This window comes from Helicoverpa zea, chromosome 5 (assembly GCF_022581195.2).
Source record: "Helicoverpa zea isolate HzStark_Cry1AcR chromosome 5, ilHelZeax1.1, whole genome shotgun sequence".
Classification (NCBI taxonomy): Eukaryota; Metazoa; Arthropoda; class Insecta; order Lepidoptera; family Noctuidae; genus Helicoverpa; species Helicoverpa zea.
Genome location: NC_061456.1, coordinates 11,911,552 through 11,931,372, shown reverse-complemented (window position 1 = coordinate 11,931,372; position 19,821 = coordinate 11,911,552). Strand labels below are relative to the sequence as shown.

Sequence of the window (19,821 nt, the reverse complement as noted above, 5' to 3'; positions counted from 1 at the left end):
TTTTTTTTGTTTATGAGAGATTGTGCTGTAAATTGTAATGTCGTTTACCTGAATATTGTAAGGTACACAATGGACTATTGTGAGTTAACCATAAAACGTGTTTACGACTTCCTTTAATACGTTTGCAGTTTGGAATACAAACGTAACTAGTATTCACTATGTCTGTATATTCTCCTATGTTCGAGTTACGGTTTAATATTTATCAAAATTAGAAGCACATACCTACCTACAAAAATCCTCTAAAAACTTCTCGCCTTAGTTTAAAAAAAAAAACAACTTCTACATTCCATTTATAAAACCATTTTAATTTCCTTTTTTAAAACATTCAAGCTTCTAAACAAACATTCAAACCAGCCAGCATTATTTATTCTATTACACAAAGAATAGAATTCGCAATAACAAACAGAGGTGGCATTACGGCTGAACGCCATAAACCAAACGGCCCCTGGCGTCTATAAAAAAAAAATATAGAAAAAAATGGCGGCCCACTTTCGCAAAGTCAGGTGGTCTGCGGCAGCCATCATTAATTTCCATTCAGTGTCGAATAGCCGGAATATATCGTGGCGAAATAGCTTCCAAGGTGCCGCTGTAAGAACACACTTAGTCTTGAGTACGGGACCGTTCTTTATTTTAAGTTGGCAATTGATTTTATACTGTTTCCATGTATACCATTCGCTTCGGTGAACGCTCTTGCTACGTGAACTTTATTCTGAAGCCTTTAAAATTGTTTTAAGAACTCTGTTAGAAAAACTGTTATTCTGAGAGATTTTAAAGTAAGGTACCTTGAAATGAGGTACTCTAAATGCACTTTGAGGTTAAAGAAATTGACAACTATTCGGGGTTTGCATTTTACTTTCTATGTTGGTTATTGCTAACTTGCCCTTCAAACAATTGCAGGTTTGCAACCGTGCATGATAATAAAAAAGACAAAAAGAAGAAACTTATAAAATGGTCCAATTAAGACCCATCCTCTGATCATCAAATTAAACTGTCAAAAAATATAAGCAATTAGTTGGGCAAAATAAATGTTTGGGCCGACCTTGCTGCGTTTGGGAACTTTCTAAATTCTTCACGCCAAAGGGCAAAGGGTGTGAGCCATTAATCATTGGAGATAGACAAGTTATCGCCTTGTAAACGGATCTAATTCCTTACAAGGTCTTTCTTCAGCTTATTGCTTTGATATATCGATAGGATTGCAAGTTTTACGGTTCAAATGTGTTGATTTTGATATGTCAAAATTGGTTTGTAACCTAGTCCAACATTATGTACTTGCCTGAGTTGCAATCGAACATGCAATGTCCGATTCGTATCTATAAAGTAAATAGGTGCTTTATTGCGCGTATTTTGTTAAATACGATACTTAAAAGAAAACGTAACATTGCAACGTTTCTCATCAAGGCATATAACACGATTACATTAAATGAAATTAAACAGTTCAGTCATTCAACTCGTAAAGATGGCACAATATTAACGTTATTACTACTGTTCACGAGCGAGCAACAAAATGTTGCGTCTTAAGGCTTGATTTAAACAAATTAAGCCCAGGGCGGTGAATTTCAGGACTTTTATAGGACACGACACGGCTGTGAACCGAGGTGATGATGCAATTAGTTAAATCTGTTCAAAAAATAAAGTAAGTATTATTAAGTAAACAGTAATATACATAAATACACTTGAAAGTATCCCGTTTTTTAATTGCATTTTTTTACATGTTGTAATAATTTTCTAAGATGCACATACCAAGTGATAGATTTGGTATTAATAACGCCTGTGCCTAATTCTACAATATGACCAACATTCTGCACCATTTAATCATACGACACGACCACGACTCCACTCAATCGTGCCCTCTAAAAGCTCCTCCCGATCCTCTTCATGAGAAATTAGCCAAGTTGCCGGGTGTCGGGGCAATTTCGTCGGCAACTCGGGAGTTGCGTGTTATATTGATGTAGGCTTATTATCTGCCGTAGCCTTGTACGGAGGTATTGTGGGCTGGCAACACTGATTTACCGCCGAACAAGGTTACACGATAGATTTTTTCACGTTATTTTTCTCCGCGTATAAAGAATTTTTTGGGAGCTCTTCTCGTTGACACTCTTGGCGTGTCTTTGATAAAGTGAACTTGTATTCTGTGTGCATTGTGTGTTATTCATTTTAGTATAATAATAATAATGGTGGATGTTTTCTAAAGAGGTTGTTTACTTGTTCTATTTTTGTAAGGTTCATATACACAGTTATGAGTTACCTGATTCGGTCAAAATACACTAATGTAGTCGAATTTTGATTTGCAGAGAGTTCTTAACGTCTCTATCCTTCCAAATTATGTCTCTATAATATTATGCCTTTGTAATCGAACAGGAATAATACAATTAAAATAAAACAGGAATCAAGTTCCTTTCTTCCTTAACTTTTGTTGTCTTAATTGCTCCCACTAAAGACTTTGTCAGAAAAAAATAAACGGGCTTTCATTACTTATAATTTATTTTAAACATAAAATCGTTAATTAGTATCTTGATAGAGAATATCAACTTTCATATTACACGATTGATTGGGCCACTGTGGCTCCAATTTGTTTCAATAATTTCGCTCCAATTTTAATGATGTTCATTCAGATCGAATGATATCGAATCAAATAATTGATGCTCATTCGTTTATTTTTTCGTTTTATTGTTAATATATAAGTTTTTATTTTATTGACATTAACAATGTCACTGAATTCGCCTACGACAATAGTCCGCTGTGTTGAAGAAAGTTTTATAGAACAGACTTTGTTTGTCAATGATAGATTGAAAGGTTGGTGACAATCAACGCAGTCTCTTTAAAGAAGGAAACAATATATTATGTATAATTTTTCTGCCGCAACAAAACTACAACTAGCAAAACTATCTTTTTACCGTACTTACTTAAGTATACATATTTATGTAACATAACACACTAACTCCGGAATATAGTTCAGCAGTGTTCTTAGTTTTAATGTGTCGCGGTTGAAAATGCTGTCAGAAGCTAGTTGTAAGTTAAGAAGACCGTATGTACCATACCTTAGTCACTGACTACTAACTCAGAACATTTAACTCCCTCAAAAACTCCTAAGAAATAAAAACTATCTATTTTGTTACAAGTTAAAATGATTTCTACTTAGTTTAAAATGCCCCATCTACTCTCATGTCTAACGATATTTATCCCAGAATTCGTTCTGAACTAATGTGTGTACTACAGACTAACCGCCAGCCATTATTTTAGTCCTCACCTTACTCTGCCCTTATATAACCTTTGACTACGTCATTATTAAAAACATTAACCTGATATTATCCCTACTAATATTATAAATGCGAAAGTAACTCTGCCTGTCTGTCTGTTACGCTTTCACGTCTAAACCACTGCACTAATTTTAGTAAAATTTGGTACAGAGATAGAGTTGACCTTGACAAAGAACATAGGATAGTTTTTATCCCGGACTTTTGAAGAATTATCTTGGAAACGCGATATAACCGAACTCTACGCGGGCGAAGCCGCGGGCGGAAGCTAGTGATAAAATAAAGCAATAGATATAATGTTATGAGATGAGTGATCAAAATGGGAAAGGAGATGGCCAAAAAAAAACCCAGATTCGACAGAAACTTCGTATGTATGGTTGGATTCAGTATAATGTGTAGATTACAAAAAGTATTTCATATCATCTAAAAACCATGGGGTTCTCTTTTTACAAGGTTTTTTCCAAGAAGATTTTAGTACATAAAAAGCTTAACTTTTCTGTTTGCAGTTCATTAAAAGTTGCGCATAGGGTAAAAACTTTACACTCAGGTGTACATATGTCTGTTATTATAGCACTATACACGAGTGATGGTTTAGAGCTGACCTGATGATGGAGAAGAGAGAAGGTCAAGGGAACTCGGCAATGGTAAATATTAACTACCTCGTGTTTGGGCTTATATTATGCGCATTGACGAGAACTTTTCACTTATGTGAATAAAAGCTAAAAAAAAAAATTTTTTTTACTTTTTTTTTTTTTAATTAACCTTTTCCAGTTCAGAAGTTTACACATAACAGGGAAACCTCTTCAAGTAGGTAAGGCCGGTACTTAGTCGTAGGTATATGGAGAGGTTCATGTCAATAGTGCAATGGGTGGGGGTCAAAACTCAAACTCAAGACGTTTTGATTACCAGGCAAACTCTGTAACTATGGTGATGTTACTCTTCGCATGTATAACGTTAGTGTTTTTTATGGTCCTTTATGTAAATAATCTTTAAAATCAACATAAATTCAACATAAGCTATTTTTGTGAAAATATGATATAGCTCCTATATCCCATGGATTACAGACTGGATTTTTGGCACCATCAAAGGTCTATCATAATGAACCCATTGGTACCCATTTCGTTGCTGTCGATTCTGGGTTTTTTTACTATGAAAATTTGGCCATCTCCTTTCGGTTCCTACACAAACAAATTAGGTGAAGAGTAAGATAGGCGTCGCTATTAACCATTCTACTGTCTCATTGCAGGGCATAGGTCTCTTCACATATCTATAGATTAAAAATTACCGTTAGTTACCACGTTTGCTCAAGGTGGCGAATGGGAACTAAGTCTCCCTAGAGCTTTCATACCATGCTACTCTAATAAACCCTAATGAGATATCACAAATTCTGCAATTATACCACTTAAAAATATCCTTTAAAACAACACGATGACACAATTATAATATTTTTAGCGACAAACTACAACAGAATACGCAAATAAAGCCGATTGTATTCATACAAACGTCGGCTGTCGAAAAAAAGCATCCTGTATGTCATGATTCATTTATTATTGTAAGGGTAGTTAGCGACCGCGGCGTAAAACTCAATTTGTATGAGCCCCCGAATTCAGGGGAATGGCATACACAATGAATTGCGGAGCGGGTCAGATTTCCAAAATAATGCTGTTGGACTTTTTGGGGATGGTCTTAATTGAATAGAATAGTTTCTGAGTTAGTGTGAAAAAAGAAAGTTATAATGGGGCAAAATATTTTTTTGAGAATCTTCTCTACGTTAAAGTTTGGATGAATACGTTTGTTTTTTACTCTTTCACTCAAAAAATACAAAAAGCTTTTTTGCAGTAAACATCTACAGTTTTTTTTTTTTATTTTTATTTACAGTAAACATTTATTTAATCGGGTACAGAACGGAAACTGCAGCGAACAGCTAATTACTAATATTTATTTTTTTCAGATAATTTCTGTCTTGTCTCAGTAACAGTAAACAATTAATTTTTCCAATATAGTTCACAAATTGATAGTTATTTTGTACCAATAATTCAGTTAAAAAAATAAATATAGGTACGTTTTACTTACAAAAAATACCTGACAGTATGATTAAGCCTTTATAGGTTGTTTGCATTGTTATTTTTATTTATTCGCAATGGCTATTAACATGCAGCAGACGAAGAGTTCTGCGAATTCAAACTGACGATTTTAACATTTTAAACAAATAAATATCTGTATAAATAATAATGAAATTCAGTGTTTCGTAGGTAACTTTTAAAATTGGAGGTATAGATACTGATACGATATTTCTTCTTTAAAATGTTGTGTTCCTAATTGAATGCCAAATACATAACTCTGTCTGTTATACTATCACTGTACCGATCTAAATGTTTGATACTCAGATTGTGGAGAGTCTAAGAAAGGTGTTTCCTCAAGATACCTGGGTAACCCTAGAGAACAGCCAGTACTTATTATAAACAACGTTAAAAAAAAATAAGAAGATTAGGTATCTAAAAAACTAGGGAGTACTTTTTGGGATGAGATTTTTAATTTCTTGCATTACGACTTTAATCATAGACATCGATTTATAATGAAGTCTAGATTTTTCAAATAATTAAAAGCACTTAAATCATGTAACGTGACCGCGATACCATCGGATGCGTGACGAGATCCATTAAGAGCTTTATCGGTTATATACAACGTTATATATCTTTATATACTTTACTAACGTTATCAAAATTAAGTTTATAGAAACAACACTTATTGATTAATACATAACACTGCAGGAGAAAAGTCACAGGATTGTCATATCGCATAGTTATTTTTTTTTGGCTCATTAGAACCTACTTACATGCTTCCTCTAAGTGGAAAAGTGAAAAATTGACGCAAATGATTATTAAATATTTAAACGGTGATATACATGATAATAACACCAATATACGGTATTAGCCGTACCCTTTACCCCCCCCCCCCTTTACCCCGTACCTTTTGCCCATACGTGTCAAGAAGACAATGAAGCAATTTAAATTTTTCTTCGACCAACCTTTAATCCGCCAATGACGACGACAAAACCACACCTACAAAATCACAACATTTAACTACACCATAATTCTCACTAACTGTTATATTGTAAAGTACAGCAATATCGCTCGAATGGTGTTTACAAACGCGATCGTATGCTCCTTAACTGCAAACCAGCCATGTTAAAAAGCCCTCTCGACACTGCCCCGCGCAAACACTCGCGAGCCATATCCAATTTGGTCGCGTAAAGTTAATTACTTAATTTCGGTTAAGGGGCATTCCGCTTTTGATTTATTAACATAATTCTGTAATTAAGTAAGCGTGACATCGGGTACGTTGATCTAGATAGCGTGCGTCGTATGCAAATGTGAAAGGGTGTTTTAATGTTGTATTATCTTTTGAATTAGCTATTTCTCAATTAATCTGATATACTTTGAATGATCATGCCTGTAGAAATAATGTAACTACTGTAACATGTTAATTGATCACCATTTTTACCATTCCAGCAACATCAATGCAAAGACCCACAAACAGCGACCACAAAAAAGTTTTTAATACCAATCTTGTAACTGTCAAAATTTTGAACAATCAAACTCTATGGTACATTTAAAAAAAGAACCGTTATTACCATAAGCCGTGTACAAACGAGCGACTTGTTAAGGCCCATTGTGACGATATTACAACGTAATGAACGCAATAATCTCCAGATTAGAATACAATGGCTCGTGTGAAAGTGCCTTGTTGATTCCAATGTGAGAAGCAATTGCTTGCACTTAGTGCTGGCTGGTGCATTATTGGTATTCTTTACAGTGGTTATTGTGAAGAGCTTAAGGTAATTGGGAAATTGATGTATTACTTACGTACATGGGTGTAAATAATCACAGGATCATATGTAATAGCCCACAATTATTTATAATAGGTACTTACAAAATGGTTTTGGATTCCGTGGCTTACAGAATTGAGGGTTTCAGATACGCAGTCACTACAAGTAAAATTAAACCGACTCAAACATACTTGGAAAAAAGCTAGCCAGATGCTGATGAAGTATAAGTAATCTCTTGGTTGTAGTCTGCACTTAGTTAACTATACACTAAAGACAATCTTAATATTGGTCAAATAAATAGTGTGTCTGAGCCCTATAATCTTCCAGCGCCAAGCAGGGCCAAGGCCTGCCGGGGCTGCGGGTTGTTCGAAAGAGATACCGCGGCCCTGGTACACAAAAGGCCTATGACGGAACACGACGGTTTTTAGTCAGTAAGAGTCTGACACTCCCTCTCCGCTGCTAACCCACAGCGGGAGGGGTCATTTGATGATTTTTGGCGTCGTTAAAAAAAAAAGGCCTATTATCTTCACTGCAGTGTTCTATTATTTATTACATAATATTTTAAATAAATAACCTCTACCTATACGACATCCTCTATCAATATAACTCAATCCCCTAAAATAACACTAAACACAGCTCCCTCCTACGGTTCTACTTATTCGCATTTAACATTTAAACACATTATTACTTAGGACCCAATTTAAATCAACCCCAAGTTGGTAACACCGTGAGCTGCATATTTTAAACGCATGCGGGGCGGTTAAGTTTCTAACCTAATTTCTATTAAAACTTCGACCAAGGTTTAGATCACTTTGTGAAATACTGGGGTGATATTGAAAACGGTTCAAGCTTTTCTGATTAAGGACTTTTGTAATGTGAATAAAGAGGTCTAAAACTAGCTGCATATTTCCCACAGTTTTATCCATAATCTGATGTAGAGTCGTTCCTATGATTCTTTGAATGAAATTCATTTGGCGGACATAAAGTTAAAAGTCCATTTTTCTTTACGCTTCATAAAAAAACTGAACTTCACTTTTGTTTAAGTAATTGGAGTGTTTTTGCTTTCCTGCATAATTATTATTTATCATCAGGCCAGAAGCCTATACAAAATGAGCTATTTTTATACGATATTCCAAAGACCTTTGCATCTCTAGATTCAAAAACATCCTGGAACCATTGAGATAAAGACTTGCAACAAACATTTAACGAGCATTCAACTGCACTATCCTACATGAGAACATCATACCACCATAAAATTACACCATCAATAAATATATACCACAAATGAAATGGGAGAGAGACAGGGCCATTCCCATCAAACTAAAAGACAGAAAGTAATCAATCGGTATTAATGACCGACCTTAATAAACGTAAACTCATTAGCAATCGTCAACCATCGTGTGGGAAGCATTTTGTTAAGCGATCAATATTGCAGTTTTTCATTACGTTAAGTACTATCTGCAACGGTTTGTGTTCTGGTGGTAAAGCAATCGAATGCTTTTAGATATTTATTGAGCGGTTGAAATTAGAATGAATTGTACTACTTTCTGTAATTGATGTGGTTTATGAAGTTCACAACACAGACATATTTCTAATCGACTTCAAAAAAAAAGAGGTTCTTAGTTTCAGCTAATTGCATGTGAATTTGTAAGCTATTATCCCACATTTGGCTGAACCGATTTTGATTCAAGTTTCAGCATATTATTTGTCATACTTAGGAGAAGGTTTCAGGTATATTATACGGATTGTCATTTGTCAATAGTCAGAAAAAAGTCCCTATTTTAGAAGAAAGTAAAAAACTTTCTTGGCAGTGTCATCTGAATATTACCTATGTACCTACCAAATCTTTAGGAAACTGTTTCAAAAACGGATAGGTTTATTCGATTCAGCCCCATACTTTCTTTATCAAGTATCACAATAGATAAAGTTTATCTTATTATAACCGAATGTATCTTTGTCCCCAGGTTGCGCTTTTCCATCTCGGTGGCATGGACGCTGGTTCCAGTCAGGAGTGATCCAGCCAATCCTCATTGAAAGCGACAGACTGTCCAACAAGGGACGGTGTTTGTCTTCTGAAGGGGACAAGTTTCTTATAGTTGATGAGTAAGTAGCTTTATATTCTTAACTAAAAGATTTTTAGGAGGGCAGGATAGTAACCAATAATGTGGTCTGAAGATCTGACAAAATTCGCAAGTAGATGCTGCACGCAGGCCGCTTCTAACAACCAGTCTTTTCAGAAATCGAAAGGGGGATGACTAAAATTATGTGGTATTTAGCGTAAAAAATATCGAAAGTTCTGTAAGAAATATGTAGATACTACAAGTGCGCGAAAAAAAGGTACTACATAATTACGTTCAAGCGACGTCTTAGGCGAGGAAGTAAATATTAACTTGAATCGATTATACTGCATTATGACTATCAGTTTTGGTGCCCTAAAATCCTTTTTCTTTAATCCAAAAATAAATTCCATGACAATTGGAATTCGGAAACCAAGAATCATTTCCATTTAAATCTTTTCGATTGTTTCAGCCTGTACCGTTGTTTCGATGTAAAAGAAATTAAATTAAAACAAAAGGGAACACTCGAAAAAGAAAGGGAATCTTGTTTACCTCATGTTTGCTACAGAAAAGTTTTCCCACTTGCTATTTCTCATCTTCGGATCTTTTAATAAAACTTTTAAACGCGTGTTCGGTGCAAATCTCGATCATTTCTCTTCCGTATCTTTTCTCTCCGTTTGGCTTGCGTCGTATTCGTTTAATCTCTCAATCTGTATGTCTTATCGAAAGCGCTTAGCGGCTCGTGATAAGGGGAGGCACATATCGTCTCGTTCTTATATCTTATACGGCTTTGCTGGGTTATCACTTTCTGTTCTGGATGTTGAATGCCCTGTTTTGTGTTTTGGGACTTTCTTTTAGTCTGAATGAAAATAGGGAATGGGGTTAGTGTCTTCTGGAAATCAGTTTTATACGCAAAGTTAGTTCTAGTTGATATAACAGTTATATTTTTGAATTGACTTCAAACATCTGGCTCTAAAATATACGAAGCTAGCCAAACTTACGATGTAATTTCTTTTGAATAAATTTTGTTTTAGTTCCTCTTCAATAGCATCAAAAAACCAATGTAAAATGGACTTTAACGTCACGATCCAAAGTTTAAAATGGTTTGACGAGTTCTGCCTCTATCTTGCCTCTCTGCAGTGGTGCATACCAGGTTCGTGTCTCCTGCCTGTAAATCTTCAATCTACTGCATTACCTGCTGGCGCCCTATATTTCCTACTACTAACTACCTCAGGATAAGCCCAAGTTTCCGTTAAATCGAGTAGAAAGCATAACTCGTCAGTTTTGACTATTACTCTCGATTGTTGGCTTTTATTTAATGACATTTGAGAATACAATTATGTGTATGAGCATTAAGCATGATAATTATAAAATAGCCACGATATTTGGACACTATCCGGTCCCACCACTATGTACCCATTTAATTAACTCTCCTAACACAAACAAATACCTAATTCCTAAAAATATCTCCAAAATCACGTAAATTTTCCACTAGTATTATCCTTCAAACATCACGTGCCTCCATAGATTTTTTGTAACAATGTTACGTCGGCCCCGCAATGCATACCGGTTCGTGTCTGGTGCCAACAAATCTTGAATCTATCGAGTTACCTGCTGCCCCATATCTTTCGCTAGTGGCCAGTCAGCTCCCACAAAGAAGGTTTAATATCGGCCTTATAAACTCTTGTAAATTCACACATTTTCCTGCTGATACGAAATGTTCGTGTGTTAGTATTTTTATTGCATCTTCCTGTATTTGGTCGCTTCTTTATTTTCTAGGTTATATGTATATTTTTTAACTAGATCACTGTTGTTAGCCATAGATAAAGCGTGTTGGTGGGGGTAGGATAGTTGTATGATTCTTTTAATTGAACCAGTTTAATCAAAGAATCTAATTCTATTTTATTACTGTTATCTGACAAAGCCCTGTTCCCTTACATTTATAACGTTCGATCTTGTAGTTAAACATGATTTTCTTTACTTCCAGAAAAGGCTGCTACCGCTGTGTTGTGATGCACGAAAAACATAAAAACGTTCTTCAGTATAAAGAAAGTAAGTATACTTTACCATTCTCACAATTCCCACCACATAACTTTGCATTTCATTTCCGAAGTTAACCATTTTAGCAAAGCTTCTTGTCAATGTCCGTCAGGTATGAACAAAAGCACAAAGAATCAAATAGCTAAGTTCGGAACTGCAATTACTATAGGCGTAAACTTTCATTTCATTGACGCTCCTAATAATCCTATAAAGAATATTTGCATATACTTGTAAAAAACCATAATACCATAGATCATCCCTAGCGTAGAATCCTCGACGCTCATATACATCAAGTTTGAACGAGTTAACGGTGTCCCCACACTACTTTAACCACCAAGGGAGTTTACTGAGCTCATAAACAGGTCGGCTAATTTTCTGGCGAGGCCCTACTAATGAATTACATTACCATTCGTCTTTATTTAGCATGGACTGTTGAGTAATGAGTTATGGTATATACGACGTTGTTATTATGGTAATATTGGTTATAATCGTAATGACGTCTTCGAAATTGGTGGCAGTGTTATTGATCAAATGTAATAGCTGTTATACTACGTCTAGCCCACAATCTTTATTTAGTAGTCTAGTAACCTTTAAGTTAAAGATAGATAGGTACTATTATATTCAATTCTTCATCAGTATTCTATATATTGCACAGATGTTACATTTTATAAAATTGAAACAATTTGTACCAAGCCAGGCACTGCTTAAAAAGCAAGTCCTAATTAGTTTCTAACACAAAAAATCCTATTGCAGAAACATGCCTTGACTGATAAAGGAAAGTACAATTGATATGATCATTCTTCTACCTGCGCTCCTATTTTCTTATTATAATTTCCAGCCTTCTGCCACCGAAGAGACGCGCTGCCACACCTGTGTTCGTTGATAACGGGAGACGCGCTGTTATATTCCATGTTCAGAGAGAACGCCGATCCCGTCGACTGCCCTTTGAAAGGGCCATTTTCTTTTACTTATAATAGGTAAGTGGATTTAGATCTATAGGACAACTTGTAGCAACAGATTTTTGTCTTGAAATTACCTTAAAATTACTACTCAGGAACTACTGCTTTCATTTAAATAAAACTACTTTTACGGATTTTATCGCGTTATATTAATATTATTTAATCCCGACGTTTCGGATCCTTTACAGCATCCATGGTCACGGGCAGACTAAGGTGTTGGTCGTCTTGATATATTAGTTACAAACAGCTACCCTACATTTTGTTGATTATTATTGACAATCCGATTCACGCAAAACGAGCTCACTGTATCCATAGGTCGAGCAGTTGTAGGCTTGGATTTTGATTTAATAGTTTATATGATGGGATTCCAAGCAGGTGGTATGCACCAGCCATCTTCTCTATTGAAATTTGGATGTTTTTTAATTTCAATAGCCTCGCGAATCATCCTAGGTAGGAATCGGTTTTCTCTTGTAAGGACTTGTGGTTTATCAAATCTGATGTAATGCTGGGCCTTGTCTAGTGTGTGTTCACAAACTGCTGACTGTCTGGAACGGCGGTTTTTGACATCGGCGATGTGTTCTTTTACGCGGGTCCCTATGCTTCTTTCAGTTTGGCCTATGTAAGAGAGACCACAATCACATTCAAGCTTGTATACACCCGCATCTTGTAGAGGTATGTGACACTTGACAGGTGGTAAGAATTGACTGATCTTCTTCAGCGGCTTGAAGTAGGTTTTGATTGAAGCTCGCTTCAAGATGTAGCCAATCTTGTCTGTGACTCCTCTTATGTATGGAAGAAGAGCAGGTAGACGCTCATCTGTGGCTGGTTTCACGCGGGTTCTGCGACGAGGGCGCGGTACTCGGAGCTTGTTGTCGTGCAGTACTTGCTTGACATGTTATGTGTATATATGTTATGTTAATATGTTGTAATATTAATATAACGCGATAAAATCCGTAAAAGTAGTTTTATTTAAATGTCTAATATTCGCGTAAGTGTCAGAAATCAATATACTGCTTTCATTTGAAAAAAAAACTGTGTTTGGTAGCCTATTTATCGACTAAAGGATAGAGTATATTTTTTATCTGGGTGCGTGAAGTAGTTTCCACGAGACGATATGTGCGCGAAACTGATGACGGCACGAAAGCTAGTCAATAATAAATTCATAATATTCCCAGAACCATAATTATGTGTGTGCCTATATCCTTTGTCCTCACACGTCATGATTTCACCACATCGCCGATGCCAGTCTGACAGCAATTAAGACATGACAAGCGTCACAGCTTCGCTCGTAATGACGTGTAATTAAAATCCGCTGGTAATACATTACCGATCAAGCGTCATACCAAGTAGGGTTTGATAGTGATGGATTATTTGTCATGGTTATTCAATGGAGTTGAGGATTTTGAAATTTATTTTTTTTCGCTAATTAACGTTTTATTTCATGAAAGCTAGTGAGCCTTACTTGTCTCTGTGTGTAAACGTGATTGGTGACTCGGCCACTACTCGCGCTCACAAGCTTCCGCACACAAGCAAACAAGTTTGGTCACAAACTGACAAACAGGATAACACAGTCCCTCCTTCTTCATTTACCTATACGTCTTCAATCGCAATCTTAACGGCTGATTCAAACGGCAACATGTTCCAGGGGTCACGGAGACTGCAAGAGCCCCGTGTCTTCAATAGAGAGCTGCACAGAAGATTCCAGACTGCTCCTCAATTACCAGGCCTGTCCTGATGTCTATGGCTCTGAAAGCACGGGTGAGTAACAATTTATTTAAATGTTGAAAACACTTTCTTGTGTTTTTGTTAAGTAAATAATTCTTGAAAAAAGCTCATTTATTTACAATAACCAAAAAATCTTTGGAATTTATGATCCTGAATTTCCTAAAAATGTATACGCAGGTGAAAACCAAGCTTTTAAACATAATGTTTGTATCTCTACACAAGGAAAAGCAAAATAGTTCGCAAATCAGCAATATTATTTGCGATCAGAATCTTTAGGGAATGATTTGCAAATTAAACATAATGAATACTTATATACATTATTCTCGTTCCTCCAGTTCTTTTCAAATTTATTTGTGATCAACGCAATATATACTTCCATTTCTCTCTCCTCTTCACATCAACATTCAAATGTTAGATTAACAATCACGAAGTTTCCCTCGTCTCTAAAACAATTAGTATATTTTAGACGTAACCCGTCTTGTTACAAATGGATCGGGCACAGTTCCAGCTTAGGTGTCAGCCATTGTTTCGATATAGTCGCGGTCGCGGCTGTCCGAAATAACTGCTGTCTTAAGGACATAGCTCTGACTCATTTGTAAATGGCTTATTGTTTTAAAAGCTGTAGATTTAGATAGGCAATTGAAATAAGCAAAAGTTTATCTGTTTATGAAATCTTTGATTTGGGAATATCTTTTTATTTTGAAGATGTTAAAAAGTTCAGAAAAGGTAGCATAATGAAAGAACAATGTTAGACGTCCATAGTAACTTAGGCTCAATAAAAATATTTCATGTACAGTGAAAATTCTTACAGTTTTTTGTGTAGTTTAATGTCAGAAGCTTTTCTATGTTTTCCACTTTTGCATTGAACTTCTCAAAACCAAATTATTCAAACGAAAAACCTGAACTCGATAAACAAAATCATTACTTATTAACATGATATTTTTTTTTGGGAAAGTTCTAGATAACAATTAACTATTTTATAAGAAGTTAGTATTTTATATGTAAATTGTTGTAGTAAAGAACTTTGTGTCCGTGAGAATTCAGTTTTAAAAGTTGATTGGGTGGGCCGAAACCTGACATTGTTCTTTCCTGACCTAACGTAAGTCAATAAACCATTTGCGGAAAATGTAGCCAATCAAGAAATTGAAACAGCTAGTCAGGGCGATTGCGACGACAATATCCACACAACAGCAAATGACCCATTTCAAAAACAAGAACAAATTATTCTCTCGAATAATAAACATCATTGCAACAAAAAAAGGGAAACGCGAAACTTCAAAAGCGTAATAAAAAAACAAGAGAAGAGAAAAAAACACGCAACAAAAAAAAGTATTTCTGCTCAAAAAGGAACATTTCCGAGCAATTCCCATAGTACTTCCCCTTTACGCCGACAGCGGTATCTATATAAAACTTTATTCGTGCAGTCGTCTATCTCAGTTGTCTACGTCAACTGAGAACTGTGCGTCTATTCTCGGATGTAGATTTCGAACAAGAAGTTAACAGACTATGAGAATGGCTTTCAAGTACGCCATTTGGACAGCAGTGTTGCTAAACGAAGTTCGTTTGCTATTTATAGGGGAGCTGTTATTATTTTTCTCTTAGGACTCGTCTAGACGTCTTTGTTTGTCACTTTCATGTTAGCTCTTTATAATGCGACTGGACTTTTCTATACCGGTATTCCATAAATTAACAAATCAATATGGTTATTATCGAAACAGTGTACAGCTAAAATCCCTAATGCCTCTAAGAATTTTCACTTGCCTCAAAATATTTTTGTTAATCTGTATCTTTATTATTGCAGTGGAAGAGCTAGAATGCCTGGCTACGTGGAAGGAAGGCAGTCTTCGCTTCTTGGTAGGCAAGCTGCATCACAACCACGCCACGAGCAACGAAGACCGGTACCGATGCTTCGTCTACGAGAAGACGAATGGTAAATAGAAGAATAGAAGACTTTATATAGATTTTTTGAAGTTTTGAATTTGTCATTCATTTTCCTTATCTTAATTTTGCAATTTTTTGTTTAACGTTCAGTTCATTTGCATTGAAGATGTTTTTCTGAGCTTTATTTGCTAAGTTTTTTTAACGAAATCAGAGTAGCAGCAATTCTTTAATTTTTAGAGCATTTGTTTCATAGATAATCAAGTTCTCAGTACAAAAATTGCACTACTCTGATTTATTTACCCCAACGATTGAAAGAACCAGGTCTCACACCCTATTTCTTCCACTCATGGGCTTCAAATATTTTCCTCTCCAATTTTAGACTTACTTCTGAACCCGCGTGTTACAGCCACTGGTACTGTGAAGGAGCAAATCGTCCCACCGGGGGGAGTTGAGTACAGGGTCGCTCAGTCAGGAGACGCTACCTGCAATGGACTCTTCAGTGCTACTGAGGGATCCAGGACTATGGCTCTTAAACGTGGTAAGTTTTTGTCGGTTCTGCTGTCTGTAGAGAGTATATTTCCAATTGATTATATTATAATTCTTAAGGTACCTATTCTCTTGTCATGAACATTAAAAATATTTTTTCTTTACATTGCATTAATCACATGATTCAATTTTTCAGCATGATAACGATTGTGGTAACACACGATCATCAAAATAAAAGACGAATTTCGTATTCATGAAGTAACGGGACTGGACTCTTGAATCAGTTTGAAAACTTATCAATCATAATGTGTGGCAGCTAACGCTAGGTTGACAAAAATAGGTCCAAATTGCAGACAGACAGTAGGAGACAATGCTAATGATCAATGGGAATTCCTTCCAGTATCAGTCCGCTTCAACTGCCAGTTTCCCTCCTGGATGACGTTCTCCCACACCTGGCACACCCTGGACTTCACCAGCAACTACACGTTCTACCAGCGGAACGCGACCCTCAGGATAACGAACCAGACGGGAGCTGATATCAAGGTGTACTGTGTCAATGTGAAGGCCAGCTCGCCGAGCGGGAACTCAGTGGCTTTGGTCGCGCATTGGCAGCATCATTGGTAAGAAATCTTTCATTAACCTTTGTGACTTTGTAAACTAAAGACTTTTGAACAAAGCTCAGTTACCTGGCAAGTTGCCCTAACAGTTAAAACAGTCCACATTCAGCGATAGCTTTCCTGGCTGGGGGATTTCTCCATACCCTCCGATCTGGGCATGTGACGTTATAGAGTCTGAAACTGTCTGTGGTCAAACTGAGTGAGAACTTGCCAGGGCAAGAGAGATGCTTTTCGGCCAAACAAATCAGATTGCTGCTTATAATGCAGTTCAGACAGCGTACAAAATTACAAAGTTTGCAAGAAAATCTCAGCCGAAATCCTCTTCTCCAGGTTTAGACTCCAGATTCTTGGATGTATTATCCTATATCCACCGACAATCCATTACCTAAGTTTTTTGTCATCTCACATTCCAGTGTGTCCCGCTACGTGTGCGTGGTGCTGTACCGGCGCGACACGTACATCGCGGAGCTGCAGCGCGGCGCGCCCACGTCGCGGCCCGACGACGCGTGCTCGCCGCACCACTTCAACGCGGTCACTGCGCCTTATGTTACTTTAGTAGGTGAGTGGCAATTCCCGTGTGTGTCGCTACCTGTGCGTGGTGCTGTACCGGCGCTGGATGATGTCGAGCAGAAGCAGAATAAAGCCCTTAAGTAAGGGTTGGGCCTCATCTGGCAGCACGGAATCGCCTTTTTCCGTCGCCCTTTCTCTTTCTGTCGCTTAGAACTACCATTTGCTAGACAGAGACAGAAAGCATAAAGCGATAGCACGCGGCTGAATCCTCGAGGCGATCGGCATCACGGACAAAATTCTATGGTCGGCAGGGACTCCGGAACGCTGAAGCGTGCGATAGCATGCTAATGCATCCTTTCAGCGCCGATCACTTGCTATCGCATGCTGTCTTGGATGATGATGACCGCCTTTTTTGTCTGCGGACTGCGGCAGCGCGCGTTCATATGCGTCAGTATACTGCAGCACGTGGTAGCATAGGCGGAACAAATGCGATTTCGTGCTGCCAGATGAGGTCCAACCTTTTGACGATTAATTTTGTAGCTTGACCATTGAGCCGTGTTCGCTATACTTTTGTAATTTGGTACCAACAGCATACTGTGATAGTTATCACAACATAGGTCTTAAGTAGCATTTTAGCTTTAGACTTTCTGGCTTTTCACTGCTCGACGAAAGCCAAAGATGCTCAAATGACACCTGGAAGCCACCAATTTAAAGTACTTTTTGAAATACAGGGAAACCGTCATGTAATTTCTTACATGACCTTATGGCCCAAGGACTGACCAAACAAAACCCTGCTTAACCTTATCATTGACTGACCCGTACTGCTGTTACTTAACCACGAGTTACTTCAATGCTTTCATTGAATCTAACCAAAACCCTTTTCTTTTTCAGCAAGCAATCCCGAATCAAAAGAATGTCCCTATTCCGGAAAATATGAAATCCAAAACCGACGCAGAAGAGACGTTAGATCTAGCGAAGACCATAGTGTTAAGAGAGAGAAAGCAATGTTGGAACATAATCGTAGGGTTAATGGGAGTAGGTTGTTCAATTTTAGCGTAAGCAACATGTCTAGTGCCCCTATGTTGAGGAGTAGACGGGAGTCGGACAGTGAAGTGTCCTGTGTGGTCAATAGCTACAACAGGCTGGAGGTCGGCTGCAACTCCGTCAAGAATATGGAGTTCTATTCTACGTGTGAGAATAGGGAGGTTATGACAGGTAAGTGCTGCTGTTTCTTTATTTATCAATTTTATATTAAGAGGACGAATTGGAATTTTTGGCGCCAAGGATCTCAATTTTTCTCAGTAAATACAAAACGGATCAAAATACAACTTGGTTACCTGAAAGTTCATGATATAAACCTTATTTTGTTAGACGTCAAAACATGATTAGGTAACTTTTATAACAGAGAAAAATATATCAAACATACCTCTTTTTAAAAAGAGATTCACATATTATGGGCAAACGGGACCGATTTAAGCCTCTTAACTTTTTTAGTAGTTGAGTATATACATACTCTTTAAAATTGTAGAAGGAATTTTTATCAAATTATCATTTCTAAATAATAAAATTACAAAACCATTTTGTCGCTTACGACTTTTAGTTATAAGCTAGCGCGCGTATTGTTATCCTCGCCCCGCTCAGACGCTCCGACCCCTTTTGGCGCCTTAGATGCGCGTGCCGGTTATGGAATTATTGTTGACCAATTCCTCGCCTTAATGTATTATGGACATATTCTCACAGTTTCATCTGCTTTTTTATGCCTTCTTTGAGAAAATCGACGAACGACGAAACCACTAGTAATCATTGACATTGTCTTTTCTGTTTTCAGCGTACACATGCCACGGCGGCTGGTACGAGAATGGCGCGTCGTTCGTGGTGACGACGCCCGTGACGCGCGACAGCACGGCGGCGCGTCGCTACTGCTTCGTGTCGCGCGACCACTCCCGCGCCGCCCTCGCCCTCGCGCGCTCCCCCACCAACTGCGACCGCGACGACCTCACGCCCGACCTCGTGTTCGACGCCACCGCTACTGGTGAGTGTGTGTGTACGTGTGTAACACTCCCGCGCCGCCCTCGCCCTCGCGCGCTCCCCCACCAACTGCGACCGCGACGACCTCACGCCCGACCTCGTGTTCGACGCCACCGCTACTGGTGAGTGTGTGTGTACGTGTGTAACACTCCCGCGCCGCCCTCGCCCTCGCGCGCTCCCCCACCAACTGCGACCGCGACGACCTCACGCCCGACCTCGTGTTCGACGCCACCGCTACTGGTGAGTGTGTGTGTATGTGTGTAACACTCCCGCGCCGCCCTTGCCCTCGCGCGCTCCCCCACCAACTGCGACCGTGACGACCTCACGCCCGACCTCGTGTTCGACGCCACCGCTACTGGTGAGTGTGTGTGTATGTGTGTAACACTCCCGCGCCGCCCTCGCCCTCGCGCGCTCCCCCACCAACTGCGACCGCAA

General features: G+C 38.0%; 1 protein-coding gene across 2 annotated transcripts in view; it reads left to right on the top strand.

The window, feature by feature from the left end:
* Window positions 1-19,821, top strand: part of LOC124630285 — a 115,175-nt gene that overhangs the window by 92,208 nt on the left and 3,146 nt on the right. The window contains exons 3-12 of one of the 2 annotated variants that reach the window (XM_047164104.1): window positions 9,048-9,186; window positions 11,128-11,192; window positions 12,019-12,157; window positions 13,785-13,897; window positions 15,666-15,794; window positions 16,152-16,283; window positions 16,632-16,851; window positions 17,262-17,407; window positions 18,250-18,573; window positions 19,187-19,390. In XM_047164104.1, coding sequence (XP_047020060.1) covers window positions 9,048-9,186; window positions 11,128-11,192; window positions 12,019-12,157; window positions 13,785-13,897; window positions 15,666-15,794; window positions 16,152-16,283; window positions 16,632-16,851; window positions 17,262-17,407; window positions 18,250-18,573; window positions 19,187-19,390 — 1,611 coding nt within the window. Of the gene's footprint in view, window positions 1-9,047; window positions 9,187-11,127; window positions 11,193-12,018; window positions 12,158-13,784; window positions 13,898-15,665; window positions 15,795-16,124; window positions 16,284-16,631; window positions 16,852-17,261; window positions 17,408-18,249; window positions 18,574-19,186; window positions 19,391-19,821 lie in introns of both variants that reach the window. The other variant, XM_047164103.1, reaches the window with a different exon arrangement.